The sequence below is a fragment of the Brachionichthys hirsutus genome, unplaced genomic scaffold, assembly GCF_040956055.1.
Source record: "Brachionichthys hirsutus isolate HB-005 unplaced genomic scaffold, CSIRO-AGI_Bhir_v1 contig_801, whole genome shotgun sequence".
Classification (NCBI taxonomy): Eukaryota; Metazoa; Chordata; class Actinopteri; order Lophiiformes; family Brachionichthyidae; genus Brachionichthys; species Brachionichthys hirsutus.
The window spans coordinates 130,069-148,342 of NW_027180391.1; the positions used below are offsets into that span (position 1 = coordinate 130,069).

The following is an 18,274-nucleotide window of genomic DNA, read 5'->3' on the forward strand; positions in this document are numbered from 1 at the left end:
TTTACATAAATACGTAGCACGCCGTGTTTACAAATTGTGTACCATTTGTAATGTGTCTGTGTGTACCTAGTGCTTGTATCTGTTTACATTGCTATTTGTGTCCACGATGCTTTACATTTGTCCCCTTGCCTCCAAGTTAGTCCTTTTAAAAATGCCTTCCACCTGATATTAAAGGCTGACATATATTTCCATTTGTGTTTTATTCTTCTCTTGCTTATAGACTGAAAAATACTGATGTGATGTTTCGGGTTTGTGTTGTTGGGTATATTTATTTCCGGTATGAAACTCCACTTGAGTATAACCTCAAGACTACAGAGCACACAAATAAAGCTTTACATAAACTAATGTCCTCTCTTCTGGTAACCGACCGTGTGAAGCTGCATAATCAGTCTTCAGCCATTATATGAATGGGTGTCGTCATGGTAATCCACTAAGAGGGGCTGTGGACACAAAGAGGGGATTTGGTGTCTCCAACAGGTGTTCATGTGGGGGGGGGGCGATCTACACCTAAACAGCCCCCGACCCACACCTGTCTCACATCAGAGCATGATGATGGCATGAGGTCAAAAGGAAGTGCAATTTAAATGAACAGAACAAAGTTCAAATAATGACATAAAACAGGCTTTTACCTTCAGTCAAATACATTTCCAGTTGGGAACTGCTTTTTCCAAATCTTGTTTTCTTGGTTTTACTTTTTATATTTGGTCGTGTTGGTGAGAACAATCTTTATACTCACAATAGTCCGTCCAGAGTAACCCTTCCCCCATATTTACTGTGTGATAAACTGGTGTAATCCGGTTTTTGCCGTGATTATAACACACATCAAGTGAGCAGTGGTTGTTGGGTTGTGCTGAATCCATGATAAATGGCATGTGGCCTGTTCTTTAGGGGGGGTCTTACACAGAAAGTTGCCTAAAGGCTACCATTGTTTTTAGACCTTGGATATTATTATATTAGTCATATCTTTTTGCATGCTCTTTTATTTTAGCTTATTTTTCAATGTTCAAAGCTATTACGTGCAATATGATTTTCAGTATCATACATATTTCAATATTATTAATATTTTTGTTTGAATGTATTGTTGCTCCTTTAGGACCCTCTCCAGAGACTCTAGCAACAGCATTGGTGAAGCTGACGAGGATCCGAGTAAAGACCAAAAGGCACGACCGGCACCGGGCTCGAACCCCCGTCCGTATGCAATGCCGGGACGACAAAGCTTAGCGCTGAGCTCTTCCATGTCCCAACTGCGCAGACGAGCAGGTGACACGCGTGCCTCGCCTGCTTCAGTCCCCTTCGGCAGCGACATAAAGGCAGATTACAGCTATTATTATAATCTAAAGCAACAGAGAAACTGGTGCTGCACAATTTAATCTGAGCCCAACATGGACGCACACCAGCAGCATACGTGTGACGATAGGCAGGTAGCTCGGCGACACACATTACCAGCACCGTGTCATTTTGCCTCCTCTCTGACAACTGAGCCACTGGTGTAATCCTCAAGCTTTTCAGATTACTCCAGTTGGGGTCACATTCTACACCAGCCGATGCAGCGGGTCAACTTTCCAGGCTATCGTTAACAGCGTGCGGCACGCAGTGTGCACGTGAGCATCCTGACACAGAAGAGCCTTTATAAAGTGAAATGCTGTCAGTTTCCATCCCCGCAGTGTTCGCTCTCAGTGCCCGTTTGTCGTGTCACACACTTACGGGATGATGATTTGCATTGGTGTCGTGTGGGAGACCCCCAGCAACACGAGCCTTTCATTAAATGGAAGAGATGAATGCTGGAAGAGAAGCACTCTCTTCCTACAATAAGACCTGTATTTGTTTAGATGTTTATGAGCCACCTTTGCGCGAACATGGCCTGCTTTAGTCACTCAAGTGTGTGTGGCTCTGTCTCAATGACCCCGATCAGAGCCATCTGTGTGTGTCAGGCTTTGCCAGACAGCTGAAACAGACTCCGCGGGAGGGTGCGTGTGTGTGCGTGTGTGCGTTCTCTCTCGCAAGGCGTCCGTTACAGGCCTGGCCACATCTGCAGCGGGCCAGCCATCTGCACCCATTGTCTGTGAGGCTAAACACAACCCTGCACGCATGGCTGGCCTTGCGAGAGCAGGCCCTCTCCCCTCTGTCTGCCTCCATCCCTCCCAGCATGGCGAACGTGGGGGTGGGGGTGACTTCTTAATCAGTCAAATGGGACAGCAAAGGTGGAACATCAAGAAGTGAGCGACTTCCCGATCATGTAAATTCTGTTCTCTACAGAGGTGAAGCAGTTCTAGCAGACGGGGGGGTGATGCTGTGTCTTATAGTAACATAATTCACTTTGCTGTGCTCTCTGTGTAAATGTCTTATTATTTTAGAGGAGGGGTGCCATGCAAGACAACCCCGACTTATAAAGAGGGAGAATGATGAAATCATTAAAGACCAATAACATTATATGAATGAATTAAAGCCATGCAGATTGTATTTATTCTATACATATTTGGATTCTTTATCTATTACTGCAAAAAAAAAATGTTGCATACTGTTAATTATTCTGTTTCTTTGTTGAGTAATGCTGCTGATGTAATGTTCCCATTATAATTAAAGTATTCTGATTCTGATTTATCATGTCTATTCAGGTTGTGCCAATTGGTACAAATGAAACCAGTTTTATATGTGATGTAGGTTACTTGCAGTATTATTATTATTATAATTATTGCAGTAATGGCAATGGGGATTTATTATGGCACAGTAATGTGCGCGTTAGGGGGAGGGATTATCCACCAAGTAGGGCAAGTGGCTGAGGCTAAGGACTGCAACTCCACCGAGCCCAGCTCACTTCAGTCAATCCGCTCCGTGAGCAGACGGGACACGGAGAACAATTCAGTGAGTCGTCCCCCCCCCCCCCCCCCAATAATAATAATAAAAGAAATTAAAATGGTTAAGTGCATGCGACAGCACCAAGACCTGAAGCCCGAAGAGGTCCTGTCGGGGTCGGATGCTTCCATGGACCAGCAGGATTTCGGAGAGATGTCCGACTGCTCTTTCAGCGACGTGTTATACTCCAAATGTACCGCAATGGACCAAATCGGTACTTTTATGAAGAACGTGCAAGTGCTGCTCGATGCAGCGAATTATCTAGAAAATGTGGAGAAGAACAGTGGAAGTAAGTAAAGACGGGCTGGAAGGGGACGTTAACGCGTAATGCGCCGAGCAGACAACAATAGAGCGCGGAGGCGACGGAACGGAAGACGCACCGATGAACCGGCCGGCGATAATTCACCTGCTACCGGAAAAGCTCGAGTATCACAGACTTAGACACATTTGAAACGGAGCGGTGGGGGATTGCTTTGATTTGTTTTTAGTTCAGGAAGCTGATCCTCCACAATGCAACAAAAGGCTGCAGCCAAACGAGCTGCTGCCATTAAAGCAGGTTTTTTTTTTTTTACGGACTTGCATTAATAAGAACGAATGAATTGCTTTCAATGCAGATCTGCACATTTAGGTCAACACGGTAGACATTTTTTTTTCTGCCGCGATTCGGACTTCTTATATTTTATCCCAATTTTGCGAACGCTGTTTCACAATTATTCTCTCATGGCTGTGTCGCATTGATCCGCCTGCAAACGCAGCACAATCATCCCGTTACAAACAGAATAGAATGCGGTTACAGTTTTTGTTTTTATTTCGCTCTGAAAGTGTTTTAAACGCAGCTCGGATTTGTCGGGGGCAGCAGCTGCTTCCTTGTATGTGTTGTTCACATGGTTTCCACATGGAACAAATTGTAACGTTTTGATTGGTCGGGGGCAAACGTTCCCAGCGCGAGAGTCACTGCAGCTTGGCCAATCACAACTAAGGCTCTTCTGTGACGTCGTATGTTACTGGGACGATGGGGTTTATGGGAACTGTAGGCTTACTTTTAACATCGACAATTCGATAGATGAGAAAATATTGGACAAATTATTCTTATAACGGAGATACAGTACATTAAAACGCATCGTCATAGTTTCAATACATGAAGTGTTGGGATGCGTCACCACACGTCACATCCCAACGTAATTTAGGATTCGAACCAAATAAGGTCATTCCCCATCATGCACATGTGCAAACATGAGACAATCTATTTAATGCCCTTTTTCATCAACAGAATGTGAGCATGGCTATGCTTCCGCATATCCGACCAATCAGACTGCACTTCAACAGAAACAGCGTAAATTCAAGAACAGGAAATTGGACAATGTTCACAATAGGTATGTTTTAAAGTTAAATAAATTAGATGGTTGTTTTTATGTGGATCCCTAAATACATTTTTAAACTCCCTGATGCATTTATCATTTGAAATTCATTTTTAAATGTCATATTATCACTTTTATGGTTGCTTAAAGCATTATTATTCCGCCATCTGATTTAATGGCTGAAGTAGCTTTTTTTTTTTTTTACATATCATGTCTGTTGTATTTTGTATTATTAAACCGTGTGTGACTGTTCTGTTTTTTTTTTACATTTATGATTTCAACAGATCAGCACACAACGAACTGGAAAAAAACAGGTGAGCGAAACAAGAGTGAGCGAGGTCATCTGTACGTTTTTGAAATGCAAAAGCTAAACTGTAACAAAGATGACAAGGGCAGCCATTGTAGATGTATTCTTCCATCAGACTTTGATCAGCTTTTGTTTTATGTGCTCAATAAGTTAAACTCAAAATATATTTTGTGTAAAATGAATACAGGAGGTGAAGGAACAGAATCCTCACCGTATTTTTCAGTGCTAGGCGCCGCAAAATGGAGCTTTAATCCGATACGATAAAACGCTTTCTCCATTGTGCTGTGTTTGCATATATTTGGGCAATGCTAAATACTGTATGTTGACCATGCTATAATTGGAGATACTGCAAACCTTTTAATCATCTTAATATCGCCACGAGGCTTCAGAAAGGCATCTTTATAAACGACGCTACCTTTTTGTAAATGATCGCAGCTTACAGTTTGCAAGGCAAATACTAAGGAGGTGCGGCCGCGGCAGCAGCAGCGGCGCCGTTCCTGGAGGGACATGCGGATATTTCCCCAGTCACCAAACGGGAACCGTCTGTTTCCAGAAAACAAGGCTCCTTCCTTGAGAGGTTCACAGTTGCACATGTGGCAGCAGCTTGCCTCTCTTGCTCCAGGTCGAGGTAGCCTCTGCTCTGAACAGAAAGCAAATACAAGGAGACGTTTGTCCCACAATGAAATGCCCACTTTAGTCCGGAAAGGCAAACCATGTGGGGGGGGCCATTATTGTTTTGAAGCGATAAGGAAATAGCACGTTGGAGACAGAGAAATCCGTATGCAGCTGTAAAGGAGTCAGACAATCGGTACGCCTAACTGGCAAAATGGATCAATAGATCAATCCTTGACTGCAGCCTTGCTCATTACAGAGAGATTACTGACATATTTATTTGAATTGATCATTGATCAAATGAACAAGGAGGAAATATTCTAATTTGTCTTGATTGGGATCACTGCAGAAGAGAAGAATTCATTCGTCTGGGAATCCTGTCTTTCAGGTTTCTGCCGTGTATAATTGCATAATGGTGTAATATATTTTCCTGTGACCGGCTGTCTCCTCCGTAGACGAGCTCATCTCCGCCTGTGTTTGGAGAGGTTGAAGTCCCTCATCCCTCTGGGACCAGAATCCAGTCGGCACACTACACTGGGACTTCTCAACAAGGCCAAAACACACATCAAGGTGCGGTAGAGAAACCCCCTGGTAGCCTGGTGTTATTGGATTAAGGGATAAAACTCAATCAGTTTGTCTGCTCAAAGGTCATGAATAATGTAAACACATTGATATTTCTGTGTTGGTGTGCCCTGAAGAGATACCAGCAAGTTGTTAACCAGATTTGTGTGAGGATGGATCTTGAGGGCGAGGAGGCATTTATTAAATATCGATGTGGATCCAGGCACTGCTGCAGATTCTAGTTTGCTTTAACATTTGCTTCAAAAATGCAAGACTTGAACATTTTGACAAAATCGTGAAAAATATGAATTAAAAGGCCAATAGTAGGGCCGTAGTCCAGATCCAGGATCTGTAGGGGGGGGTGTCTCATTTATGTCTTTACACACGTCACTGTTGAGAAACTAAATGTAATTGAATTTCACTCACACAAATGAAAATGTTCCTATCACTAACTTCTTCTTAGAATTAAGAGCTACCTGCCGTCCTCCTTGAGTGCAAAACGACAAATATAGATACGCTTCCAATCTGACACCCGGCGGTTTATAGAATACATTTATCTTTTAGCCTGCTGGCTGTTGCTGTTGTGCCTTGGTGTGTGTTTGATGAAGGCCTTGCATCATTCACACACCAAATCTTGTCAGGACTGTTAGAGCGACCTGACCGATTAGACCTCGGGGGTGGGCCTATCTGAAGTACATGAGAAGCACAAATGATTGTTGGCGTAAACGCATAACACACTGGCGCCCCAGATGGCTGTAATGAAATCCAGAAATGTGGGGGGGGGGGATTTTCAGTGCCGGTTCTAGCAGTGGGAGGCAGCTTCCAGATGATGGAGGGCTGCAATAAGTCAACCGTCTGTGGGAGCTATCGCAGCGAGCGGTAAAAGATGAAGTACCTATGATGTCGGGGGGGGGGGGGGGGGGGGGGCGACTTTAAACCCATGTTTGAAGTCCATGACGTGTGGCGTCTAAATGCCGCCGCGGTGTATCTTTGTATCCAGAGGTTGTGCGTGGGGGTGAATGGGTGCCGCAGGTGCAGTGCCGGAAATAAGATCAAGGCTGCAGGAAGTCGCAGCAGAAGGAAGCACAATGCATTGTACAACAGGAAAAGGTGGTGATCCGAATTTAACTAAGGGAGCGGCGTTCAAAGCGCCATGCGATTTATTTTTATCGAGGGATATGCGAGTGCCTCCAAACGTTCAAACCAGTATTTTAATATTCTTTGACTCTTTATGTATTGTCCTCCTTCAAATATATATATATATATATATATATTGTAATATCGTGGAGCCAATGATGATAGAGATTAGAAACCAATTGTGGATTTGCCTTTGCCTGAACATTTTGGTTTGGCGAATAAAGTTTCACGACTGTAGAACTTCCACCTGTTCACGAAATGTCATCAAAATCACTCCACAAGCCTTTCAAGGCATGAAAGCTAAACAAACTAACAAATGTGTCGTCACCTCGTCCGGCTCTCACTGCCAGAGGTGACGACCACGAACATGCATATAAGATGTTATATCGATGTCAGCCTGCGCTCCTCACCTTCAAACTGTGTGTGTGTGTGTGTGTGTGTCCTTGTGTGAACATCCCTCTCACGGTGCAGCCGTTTAGAGAGTCAACCAATGCTTTCTTCACATGCATTCAAATGAAGCGTCCCTTTTGCAAGTCTAATCTCTTGTTTGCCAGGCTTTTCTGCAGCTTGTGATTTGTGTTTACTTGTGTTGGTTATATCCGACAGACCCCCCAGCAGTAAATCATGTCCAGCAGCTTTCCTTGCATAAAAATAATAGGATTTATTGCTCTACTGTTACACGAGCATGATTTAAGTTATTTAAGGCTCAGTCTGATTTATTAGCAGGAAGTGATGGGATAACGATTGACGAGGTTCGAGACTTTGGTTATTGGCTATTTATTAGCTCAACCAGAATTGATTTAGTCCATGTTAGGTTGTGCAGTGTTGTTTTCATTGGACAGATTTCATTTACAATTTAGACCCAACCAAAATCAACACTTAACATTTAAAGGGCAAACAAGGCAAGGCGGTTATGTAAAGTCGCAAGGTGACCTCCTATTCATTCGTTTTCTGCAGCCCGTGAACCAATTACTGCTCCTTTTTCGTGCAGTCTCTCCCTCACACAGAGAGACTCCAGCCATTCCTCCACCAGCAGCAACTCACTGCTGCGATGCTGAATAAATCACGAGAAGGCACATTTGATGTTTGATGGCAGCAAGGGCTGCACATTAGTTCATGCACGTCGTACGTTCATGCTGGTGAACGTCTGTAGCGGCCCAGCTGTAATGCTCTGATTTGATGCGTTAACTGGATCGTCTTGTCTATCCTTTATAGCAGACTCAATTTTTGTGCATTTCCAGAAACTGGAGGAGATGGATCGGAGGAGTCAGCACCAACTGGAGACCTTGGAAAGGGAGCAGAGGCATCTGCAGAGGCAGTTAGCTCAGCTGCAAACCCACGGGGAGAGGGAGAGGGTCCGTACCGACAGCCTGGGGTCCCGCGTGGACTCGGACCGCTCAGAGTCCGACAGAGGTAAGCGTCTGAATCAGAGCCTTTGTTCAAGTTTGGATGAATGTATATATATTTTTTTTATATATAAAAAAAACACATATTAGCAGGACTGTATTTAGCACGATTCAGAAAATGAATCCTCACCAACAGAACAGTTGTGTTGTTTTTTGAGCAGAGGAGATCGAAGTCGATGTGGAAAGCACCGAGTTCTCCCATGGAGAGATGGACAGTGTGAGCATCAGTGGAGGAAGCGACCTGGAGGACCACAGCAGCCAGGAGGGCTCCGTCAGCGACGAGGGCTACTCCACCTGCAGTTTAAAACGGGCGCTCTCCGCTTAAAATACCAGCCAATAATCTTCTCCTCAGCTCTCGTAGTTTCTGGCTTTCCCCTTTCAAAGCACCAGCCTACAGCCCCCATTGTCCCCTGCAGTTTAGGGCACCTATCCTCAGACGAGCCAGCCTCAATCCCGATGAATGAAGCATCTCCTCGACCCCGAGAACCAGCCTTAAGTGCAACTCAGTCTAGATGTTTAAGATATCTCCCTCCAAGAGGCGCCTCTATGTCATTCACGAACATTTTATACGACAACCCGAAAATGTAGCTCTCTGCCGTTTCCTCGCGCTCCAACTTGGCTCAACAAGTAACTTGAATGTCCATCTTTTACCAGCTTGAATTAATCATATCTGCACTCAATACCGATCCCCCCCCCCCCCCCCCTCCCCTGCCCATACATACCAGTGCCCCGTACTGAAGGGGCGACTTTATTCAAGTTGATTCCCTGAAACCAGCAAAAACTACTTAGAAACCCAATGCCAGCTAGAAGCTCACCAATGGGGAACTCTCCAAGCTCCATGTTTCCTTGAAAAACATTGCCATTTTTCTTTGCATGAAATATCCAGATGGCACTTCCTGTCACTTCCTGTGGCCAGGGCTGCAATTTCTGCATTCCAAAACCTCTCTGTGTCCGCTGCTTCAGGACCCAGCAACAATACAAGTCATATCCCAACAGATGGTGCGGTCTGCGCTTGTTGCTCTAATTTATTTAGCATATTATAGTATTTATTTTTGGTATTTTATTTACTGTTGCTAGGTCTTGGTTATGTCTGAAAAAGAGCTGCTGCCCCCCCACCCCCACTCCTTACTGATTACTTGAGATGAAACGAACCCCCAGGGATGCTCATGCAGTGCTGAACTCCATTGTTTTGTTGAATGAATGACACGCCCTTTTCACATTGTGTGTGCGTATTCTGCTTTTAGACACTAATAAGCTATTCTGCACTTGTCCAAGCACTAAATAAAAGCAATAAATCTTGAACAACATTGAGTTTAGCACAATATTCTCTCCGTCCAACGACAAATTACTGTTTACTAGTTTAAGCAGCAAAAAAATGATTGTAATTCATTACAACAAAGCTATGGTGCATGCGTCTTGAATGTAGCTTGTTCAATTACGGTCTAACGTGCTTTGGATTAACAAGTCGTAAAAAAAAGACATTTACAGCATGGACATACAGAATAATCGATTTGTTTTATAACTCAATGTTTAATATGTTTTTTTTTTGTTGTAGTATAAGAAGTACAAGTTCGAATCCCTGAAATTTAGACACTTCACATCAATAACTCAAAGTGTATTTGACACAGAATTGGACTCTTGACTTGTTTGAAACCAAATGTGACTTTACAGCAAAACCACTTTTCTGGTCCAAGTCCAGAGGAGATCACCACCAATTTGTGTCTTACCATGGGTCCACGACTCTTGCACAAAGTTCCTTATCACAGGTCGTCTCCCCCCCCCCCCCCCCACACACACAACCTGTTTAGGAAATTCCAAAATGCACTATGAAAAAGATGTTTGTTTAGGAAGTATACACAAAAGCACACCCCAGAATATTTTCCCTTGTGCTTAAATCAGCCATCCAAGGTGACTTTATTGCAGAATGTGCTGTTGGTCCCCTGCAAAAACTTTGTAACTGTTCCTCATAACTGTACCTGAAATCTTAATAAACCTCTACCACTCAAGACTTTATCACTGCAGTCCTTTTTTAAATTATTAGTGTTCAGATAATTAATGTGGGTGTTTTATCAGTCTTTGCCCGGCCGTAATCAGTCATCTTTCTGTCCATTACCTATCTTCCAGTTGAACATGTCAAACAAGAAAAAGAAAAAAAACTAATTAACTTGGCAATGAATCATGCTGGTCATTAAAGTTATTTAATAATTGTACAAGTATTTACTGCCACCTACAGGTCAGGGTCACAATGAAAAGGTGAATCCAAAAGTTAACTGGAAAAACGAAACGTTTATTTCACTTATTTACAAAAACGGTTGCAAATTTACTAATCTCAAATCAACACCGATATCATCCACACTCTCCCACGATGGACCAGAGCTAGGAATCCAGAGGAAATCTACACACCGTGTGTACAAGTATATGTTTTAACACATCCTAGCAGATTATTTGGTATCAGTGGAAAACAACAAATAACAATTTCTAGGACTTCTATATCAACCCATCTCAAAAAATGTTGGGGTATTCTGTTAAACATAACATGAATGTGGTACTTTCCCAATATTGTTTGTCATGAAATTCAGTTCCAATTCAAAGTTCCAATAATTGGCAAATCAATGCATTGTTTTTATTTACATTTTACACAATGACCCAGCTTTTGGGGGGAGATTTAGGTTTTACAGCCAGTTCCGGTTACATAGCAGGTGATCTTCAATTATTTCTTTCGTTGTACCTACTTAAATATAAGAACACTACATCAATACTTAAAATAATTGTGTGCAAGCAATGCTTTTCAAAACATTTTACTTGGGAAACTTAAATCATGTATAAACACAATGGAAAGCACTGATACAGCAAGTATACAGTGGGTTATTATATACACAATAGATCAAGTCATTGTGGCATTAGATGTCTGACGTTGTATTTTGATGTGTCATGATACTGGGTCATCGGTTTGTCTGCAATACCACATGTTCCCACTCCCACCTTCCCATTTACACTTTCTGGAGATGCAAATATGCTCCTCTTCACCTAGAAGGAAAAAAAAGACAATTATTCAAAATGTATAATATATATTATTTTTTACTACATACTATACAAGCAGACACAAGGGCTGTGTAATCATGAAAAATTAACCAAAGCAGTGGATCAACTTTCCCAGTAAAATAATACCTGGGTTTGAATATTTTGTGCACCAAGAAATAGAAACTAGAGATATTTGAATGACTTATCTATCAGCTAATCACCACCAGAATTCTTTATGTTAACGCTACTGATACGTGATTGGTTGCAGCTAGAACGTCTGTGGTGTGTCTTCGGTTGATTAGTATGTAGTTCGGGGGGTGGAGACGATAGATACCTGTCCTTTCTTGTTCTTTGAGTAGGCTTTGTTGTTAAACTGTTGCCATTTTGACTTTTGTTCCTCCCTTTCTTGCTCCAGTTCCTTCATCCTTTGTACTTTCTTCTGGGCTTTCTTCTTCTTATACTCTCGCTGCTCTGCTACTTGTTCTTTCCTACGAAAACAGAAGCCAGAGAGAAAGACACTCAATTGGTATACTCAAATGCGAGTAGAATTTAGACATGCGTCTAAATGTGTGCGTAACATACCTTGATTTTGGTTTTCCACTCCCATCGTCATCACGGCGTTTCCCCTCCTCTACTGCTTTGAGGTTCTGCAGGGGAATCACTTCAGCGTTCCCGTACAGAGAAAAGGTAACAGCTGCAGTGCCGTTCTCTCGGTCTATCTCCTCAATCTCAGCCTCATACAACCTGTCAAAGAATTACGTCTGTAAGCAGGTGAGTATGAGCCAAAGATTCAAGTTCTACTTTATATTAATACAATAGGTACAGGTGAAACTAAGTAATGTGTGTCTTTATATTATTACAGTACTTTCTGCATTAACAATCTTTCTTAATAGCATGATGTTCTCACAAATTTCCTTTTAGATCAAACAATAACAGACTTTTTACTTGTGGAAAAATTGTACTGCTTGTTTGATGCAAAGGTGAAGATAAACATCAGAATACTTTATTAACCCCAGAGGGAACTTCCATAAACATGTTGATTGATAAACCATCCTGCTGACTTATGTTAATAATTCAATTTAAAGCGTTCTCTAGAATGTACTTTCATGCAATGTTTTTATGAGAAGAGCAAAGTGACACTCACAGTCCATCCTGATTCCACGGAGTCATGCACCTGTCCCCAACTTTCCATTTGATCTTTGGGGGGGCTGCAGCAGCGCTATTTGTACTGGAAGCACCCTCATTGGGCTGTGAGCTCAGGAGGTCTTTTGTCAAATCAATGACTTCCTGTGAAAGAATCAAAACCAATAACAATCAGATTAGATTGCAAGTTTGGGCTATTTAGCCATTAGCAGTAAATCTACCGGTAATTGTTTCCAAATAAAACAAATCCAACAACTTCCTTGGCAGGGGTAAAAGAAGAATACATCCAATAATTGATCGTGTTTAATTCACAGGCACACCGACCTGTAAGTCTTTTTGGAGTTTAAGCAGGTCTTCATTGTCTGGATCAGTTGATAAGGCCACTTCTACTTGCTGGAGCTGGGCTTTGTAGCTGCTTAACTGTTTCACCAAGTCCTCCGACATCTGTGGGTTTAATGACAGGCTTGATACCCGGCGTTCTGCAGAAGTTGCCCGGCTGTATTTGGTAAGCTAGCTAACACTTCGACACGTTAGTGAGCTGCGCTAAATATGCGCTACATATGCGCTAAATATGCGCCAACACCATAACACAAAGCTGTCGGATATCAAACATTCGTGTTACATAGCTGTCTGAAACGTAAAAGAAACAGAAAGCTATAATACAACGTCTAGATTAGCTTAGCGCAAAAAAGCTAGCATGACCACTAGGCCTTCTTTCGTCGACGTCAATGTTTTGTAACACACGAAGGCCGGCTACGACATAAAAACAAAGGGTTCGTTAACAATCTTACCTTCGTAGAAATTCTCTGAACAGATTAATGCCACAAACATTCAGTTTTGAGCTATATTGTACCGATATCTTGTCGAAACGCCTTGACAAAGAACAACAGTGTGCGATTCTTTCCTTTCAACCGGAAGACCGTGAAAAAACGACGATGTTATTGTGTAGTAACAAGCGCGGCTCGTTACCGCCCCCCAGCGACTGTTCTCGGAATGAACTCATCCTGCCGCGCATTTTCCCATGCAAAACAAAGATACATAATAATAAAAGCGCCACAAAAATTAAAACACAACACATTTATCAGGTGACAGAGTTTACAACATTTTATAATAGTATTAAAAAGTATTTCATTATTGATTTTGTTATAGTCTTTCTCCTCATGGTAGGTGGGCAGAGCCTGAGGTGCAGCATGTAGATACTGTACGCTGATCATGACTGTGACCCTTCTATGTGTACACATTACAACATAGTGTGTTTTGTCGTTATTCATTTGTTTATACAAGGCTAAAATGGGAATAGTGCAAATTGAATAGAAATCACCCGAAAATCAGCAAACAAATTGCAAAATCCCAGTCATGTTGCTCCAGAATTGTTTTTTTTTTTTTTTGCTGACGTCTCTTTCTCTCCAAACATGCAAGTGTTTCTTGGGGGATTAGTTGGATAAAGACACTATATGACTAAAGTCTGATCTTTTGGGTCATTGTACAATCATAATAAAAGTTTATAGTGCCACAGGATTTTTCAAACGTGGGCCTGAGATACTCCAAGGGTCACGAGAATGATCTGTGGGATCATGAGACCATCGTCATACAAAGGGACAAAAAGTTGAAGAAAAAATAATTTGCTCCTTAAAATACTTTTTCTGGGGTTCAACCATAATTACCCCTTCCTGAAATAACAATATTTACTTTAACCCTTTGGCCTTGCTAAAAGAATTCATTTTAACCAAAGCAATCTTTGAATCACATCCCATCACATTTAGCTACATCGCTAAAAATCAAATATTCAGTATATCTAATCGATACAAACTCAATAAAAGTACTTCTACTACAAGTATTTTTACAAATATGTGTAATCATATCCCTCACAAGCTCACAGTTAAATTCATAAATATCAGGGTTCCTCATAATTTGCTAAAAATACAGTAGTATTGTCAAATTATGAGTAAACCTTTGTTGAAGATGTCAAACAGCAGCATATCCTCATCGTAAATAAAAAAAGAGATTCTTAACTTTTAAGGATTATATTTGTGCAATTGACCAAGAATTTCAGCATCCATACTTTTCTTTCTTTTTCCTTTTTCTTGATATTAAGGAAGCAAACGTTTCTCTAGGTGATTTTTTAAAATCTGGCAGGCATATGACTCTTTGTGTTCTCTTTCACTTAATTGATTTCTTTTGTAACGGTCGCTGAGATTTCTTATATCTTTTCAAGCACTTGTTCTTTCAGGATACTTCTGAACATTTAGCTCATGAGCTGCAAAACTGTATGGTGTGCTCTAAATCCATTGTGATGAAATCAAGAGCAGATATTACTTGTATAAATCAAACATATTGTTGATGTCAGGATCAGCCAATCTTTCCGCGCCTCTCGTGAGCAGCACCAAATTGCTTTTAAACCTCCAGCTGCTGATGAACTCCACCCATTCCCGTTCTCACCAGTCTCACAGATCCGCAGTGACACATAAGAGACGTTTGTCCACTTCACCCACAACAGATGAAAAGCTGTGCCTGAGCCGGTACCATTGTGCAACGTAAGTCTGTTTTATGACTTTTCTTCCAAGGGATATAACTCCACATTTTTCTCCTGAAAAGATTGACTGAAGAAGTAATAATTTTAAAAGGCTGGATCTTTTTTTTTTTTTTTTTTTTTTATGATCCAATATGAAACTGGGGACTCCTTTTTTTATTTACCGGTAAATGAAAAAGAAGCTTGTCCTTTTTCCACATTGTGTCTATTTTGTCAATGACTAAAGAACTGATTCTTTTCAAAAGCATTCAATGAACAACACGGCAAGACTCAGTGCTCTGAGGCTGCCTTCTTGAATGGATGACATGAGTAAACTTCTGGCAAGCACGGCTTCCGAGCATCCTTAAAGAGCGCTTCAATCGTCATCGACGCCGCAGCTCATCCTGATGGGTTGTCTCAACTCTACCAGCGGAAATGAGACTTTACCTGGCAAACACCCGTACAATGTGCAGACGTCTGTCCCTCTAACAATCCTGGTGGGTATTCTCATCCTGACAACCCTGTGTGGCAACGGCATGGTAGTTATTGCGGTGATAACAAGCCGAGCCCTGAAAGCACCTCAGAACTTGTATTTGGTTTCTCTAGCATGTGCAGACATCCTGGTTGCCACCTTGGTGATGCCGTTCTCTTTAGCAAATGAACTGATGGGTTACTGGTACTTTGGTAAAGTATGGTGTGAGATCTACTTGGCTTTGGATGTGCTCTTCTGCACTTCGTCCATCGTTCACCTGTGTGCCATCAGCCTAGACAGATACTGGTCCGTCACTCAAGCAGTTGAGTACAACCTCAGGAGGACACCGCGCAGGATTCAATGCACAGTCTTCCTAGTTTGGCTGCTGGCAGCCTTCATTTCATTCCCGCCGCTAATTACAATTACAAAGAAAGATGGGAAACGGAACTGCCCGGAATGTAAAATTAATGATGAGAAATGGTACATCATATTCTCCTGCACTGCCTCTTTCTTTGCACCCTGCATCATCATGATTATGGTGTATGTTAGAATCTACCTGATTGCGAAGAAAAGAACAAGAGACCCGCCCGGCGAAAGGCAAGCCGAATACAAGGCAGGCAACCCGGGAAGAAAAGACACGGAAGCCGAGGAGGCCAATGGGTTAGAAATGGATGAAGATCCATCCTCCTCTGATGGGAACGATACCATCCTGTGCTCCCGAATGAAGAAATGGGGCAACAGACTGACACAGGTGAAGCCTGGGGAGCCCCCCCTGCAGCCTGAGGTGCAGAACTGTTTGAAAGTGGGTCGCTGGAAAGAAAGGCAGCACAGAGAGAGGCGCTTCACGTTCGTTCTGGCTGTGGTGATGGGGGCGTTTGTTCTCTGCTGGTTCCCCTTTTTCTTCACATACACACTCACTGCTGTTTGTGGCAGCATTAGTGTTCCAGAGACTCTGTTCAAAATGTTCTTCTGGTTTGGTTACTGTAATAGCTCACTTAATCCTGTCATATATACTGTATTCAATAAGGACTTCAGAAAGTCTTTTAAAAAGATCCTTTGTAGAAGGGACAGAAGAGGTTTATAGAGCGGCTTTTTGTGTATGTAGTACATAAACAACAGTTTTGCTCCCGTACATTAAGGCTCATATTAGTGTAAATATTACACATTAATGAAAAATATGTGAAATGCAACACATTTGGCTTTTCTATTATGTTATTTTTACTTTAGTCATAGTAAATGGTGGTTCTGCAGTAGTAAATTGTGTTAACTGTTAACATGACACTGTGGTAGCTTGATTTTAAAATGTGTCTTATTTATTAAAACATGAATGAGACATATTCTACATGCATTTGCTTTCTAACGTTATTCAAGGTTATCAGTTTAGTTCAGTTACAAAGTTTTACCATTTTTTAAAACTCAGCAGCCATGTTACTTTCATTTTTTTTTTAGCAGATGTTCATTGGGTGATACTTTACAAATATGGTAAACTAATAATAATAATCATCATCATCACCTTTGAAACTTCCTTTTTTACGCTGAAGGAAGATTAATTTTTATATTGTGTTGTTGATTTAGTCAGTTTTACAGTTTAAAATGGCACAAAGCATATCTTATATGTACTGATATTAAAAATAAAGGAAATGTGTAACTAAAAAAATGTTTTAGTTATTCTTGTAACAGCTGTTGTCAAATTTGCTGTTAACAAAAAGATCGCTGTTTCTCTATATTACCTGGAAACTGGCTCATGTGCTCTGATTGTTCTTAGAATGCAAGAATAGACAAACTTAGAAACACCAATAAAAGTTTGCACCAGAGGAAATGGATTCCCCACACCATGCCCTTCTACAATAACAAGCACGAATACAACAGAATTCTAAGAAAAGAGATTTCTGCCCAGGTGTGAGGAACACAACAGACCTGGATGGCGGTTGCCAGGAATTATAGCCCTTCCTATCAGGAGGTCATTAAATCACCGCCTGGAGCCAAACAGGAAACCGGCTGCAGATCATACTGTGTGGTTAACGTCGCCATAAACTCAGCATGTATTGCTTAACTATACTTTCTCTCTTGTGTATTAGAGTGTAGGGTTTTTTACATCAATATTTGGATAACAAGTGAACTTTGAGTTGAGCAAAAAAAAAAAAAAAAAACATAAATACATTTCAGTGCCATCTATAATTGCTTTAACTTAGCAAACATTTCCAGTCAGCATGCCTCATATTTACAGTGGATATCTAAGTGATTCCCATGACTTGGTCTCTGGGACTCTGGACTTTGAGATTCCTGTGGTACACTTGTTTGGGTTAAACCATGTCTCTCATGTCTTAAAATACAGCATCTAGTGCTTTCCACAGACGGGAAGACCTGGGAATACGTCCTCATGTATTACTCAGTTCCCACAAACAATCTGATGCAAGAAATATTTCACAATCTCGGTTGTGAAATATTGTTAAGTACTACAATGAGAATTTAAACAGGAAGCTATTTCTGCCAATTTGTCTAATTAATACCGGCCTGATGCCGACAGTAGTGTTAAATCAGTGACTCTTGCAACACTGCATTCATTAATTTATATTGCATTAACACTAAACAACCAATATTTATCAACATTTATCACCATAAAATATGTACAAGACGGTCCTTAAACGACTTCACCATCATCCTTCGAGCATCAGTGTTGACAAATATGATGGAGTCTGTTGCTGTGCTTGAACACCAAGATGTATACATCATGCTTTCCAAACTAAGCAATCAAAAGATGAAAATAAAACAAACATCAATGCCAAAAGAGAATAATGAAAATTCCGACATCACGGAATTCATCAAGAATTGACTTTACAATATTTCATGTTTAGTTAAAATGCAAAAACATTGGTGGCATACTGAATTTATCAT

At 41.4% G+C, this 18,274-nt stretch overlaps 2 protein-coding genes and 1 pseudogene across 3 annotated transcripts; 2 read left to right on the forward strand and 1 right to left on the reverse strand.

Moving 5' to 3' along the window:
• The first annotated feature begins 344 nt into the window (after nt 1-344).
• Nucleotides 345-8,559, forward strand: LOC137914503 (max-interacting protein 1-like). Of its 2 annotated transcripts, XM_068758041.1 has the most exons (7): nt 345-359; nt 3,082-3,136; nt 4,124-4,226; nt 4,496-4,525; nt 5,586-5,700; nt 8,070-8,241; nt 8,396-8,559. In XM_068758041.1, exons 1-7 carry the CDS (start codon nt 345-347, stop codon nt 8,557-8,559), a joined length of 654 nt encoding a protein of 217 aa, XP_068614142.1. The 2 variants fall into 2 exon arrangements, with proteins under 2 accessions (XP_068614142.1, XP_068614141.1); XM_068758040.1 differs by lacking the exon at nt 345-359 and having other exon boundaries at nt 2,914-3,142.
• A 1,941-nt stretch (nt 8,560-10,500) lies between these two features.
• On the reverse strand, nt 10,501-13,314 carry LOC137914501 (survival of motor neuron-related-splicing factor 30-like). Its single transcript, XM_068758038.1, has 6 exons — nt 13,190-13,314; nt 12,723-12,842; nt 12,400-12,542; nt 11,838-11,999; nt 11,590-11,743; nt 10,501-11,261 (listed from the first exon to the last, which is right to left on the reverse strand). The coding sequence occupies exons 2-6, from the start codon at nt 12,840-12,842 to the stop codon at nt 11,124-11,126; spliced, it is 717 nt and encodes a 238-aa protein (XP_068614139.1). The 5' UTR covers nt 13,190-13,314; the 3' UTR covers nt 10,501-11,123.
• Nucleotides 13,315-15,233: 1,919 nt separating this feature from the next.
• On the forward strand, nt 15,234-16,794 carry LOC137914500 (alpha-2A adrenergic receptor-like; annotated as a pseudogene).
• The last annotated feature ends 1,480 nt before the right edge of the window (nt 16,795-18,274 follow it).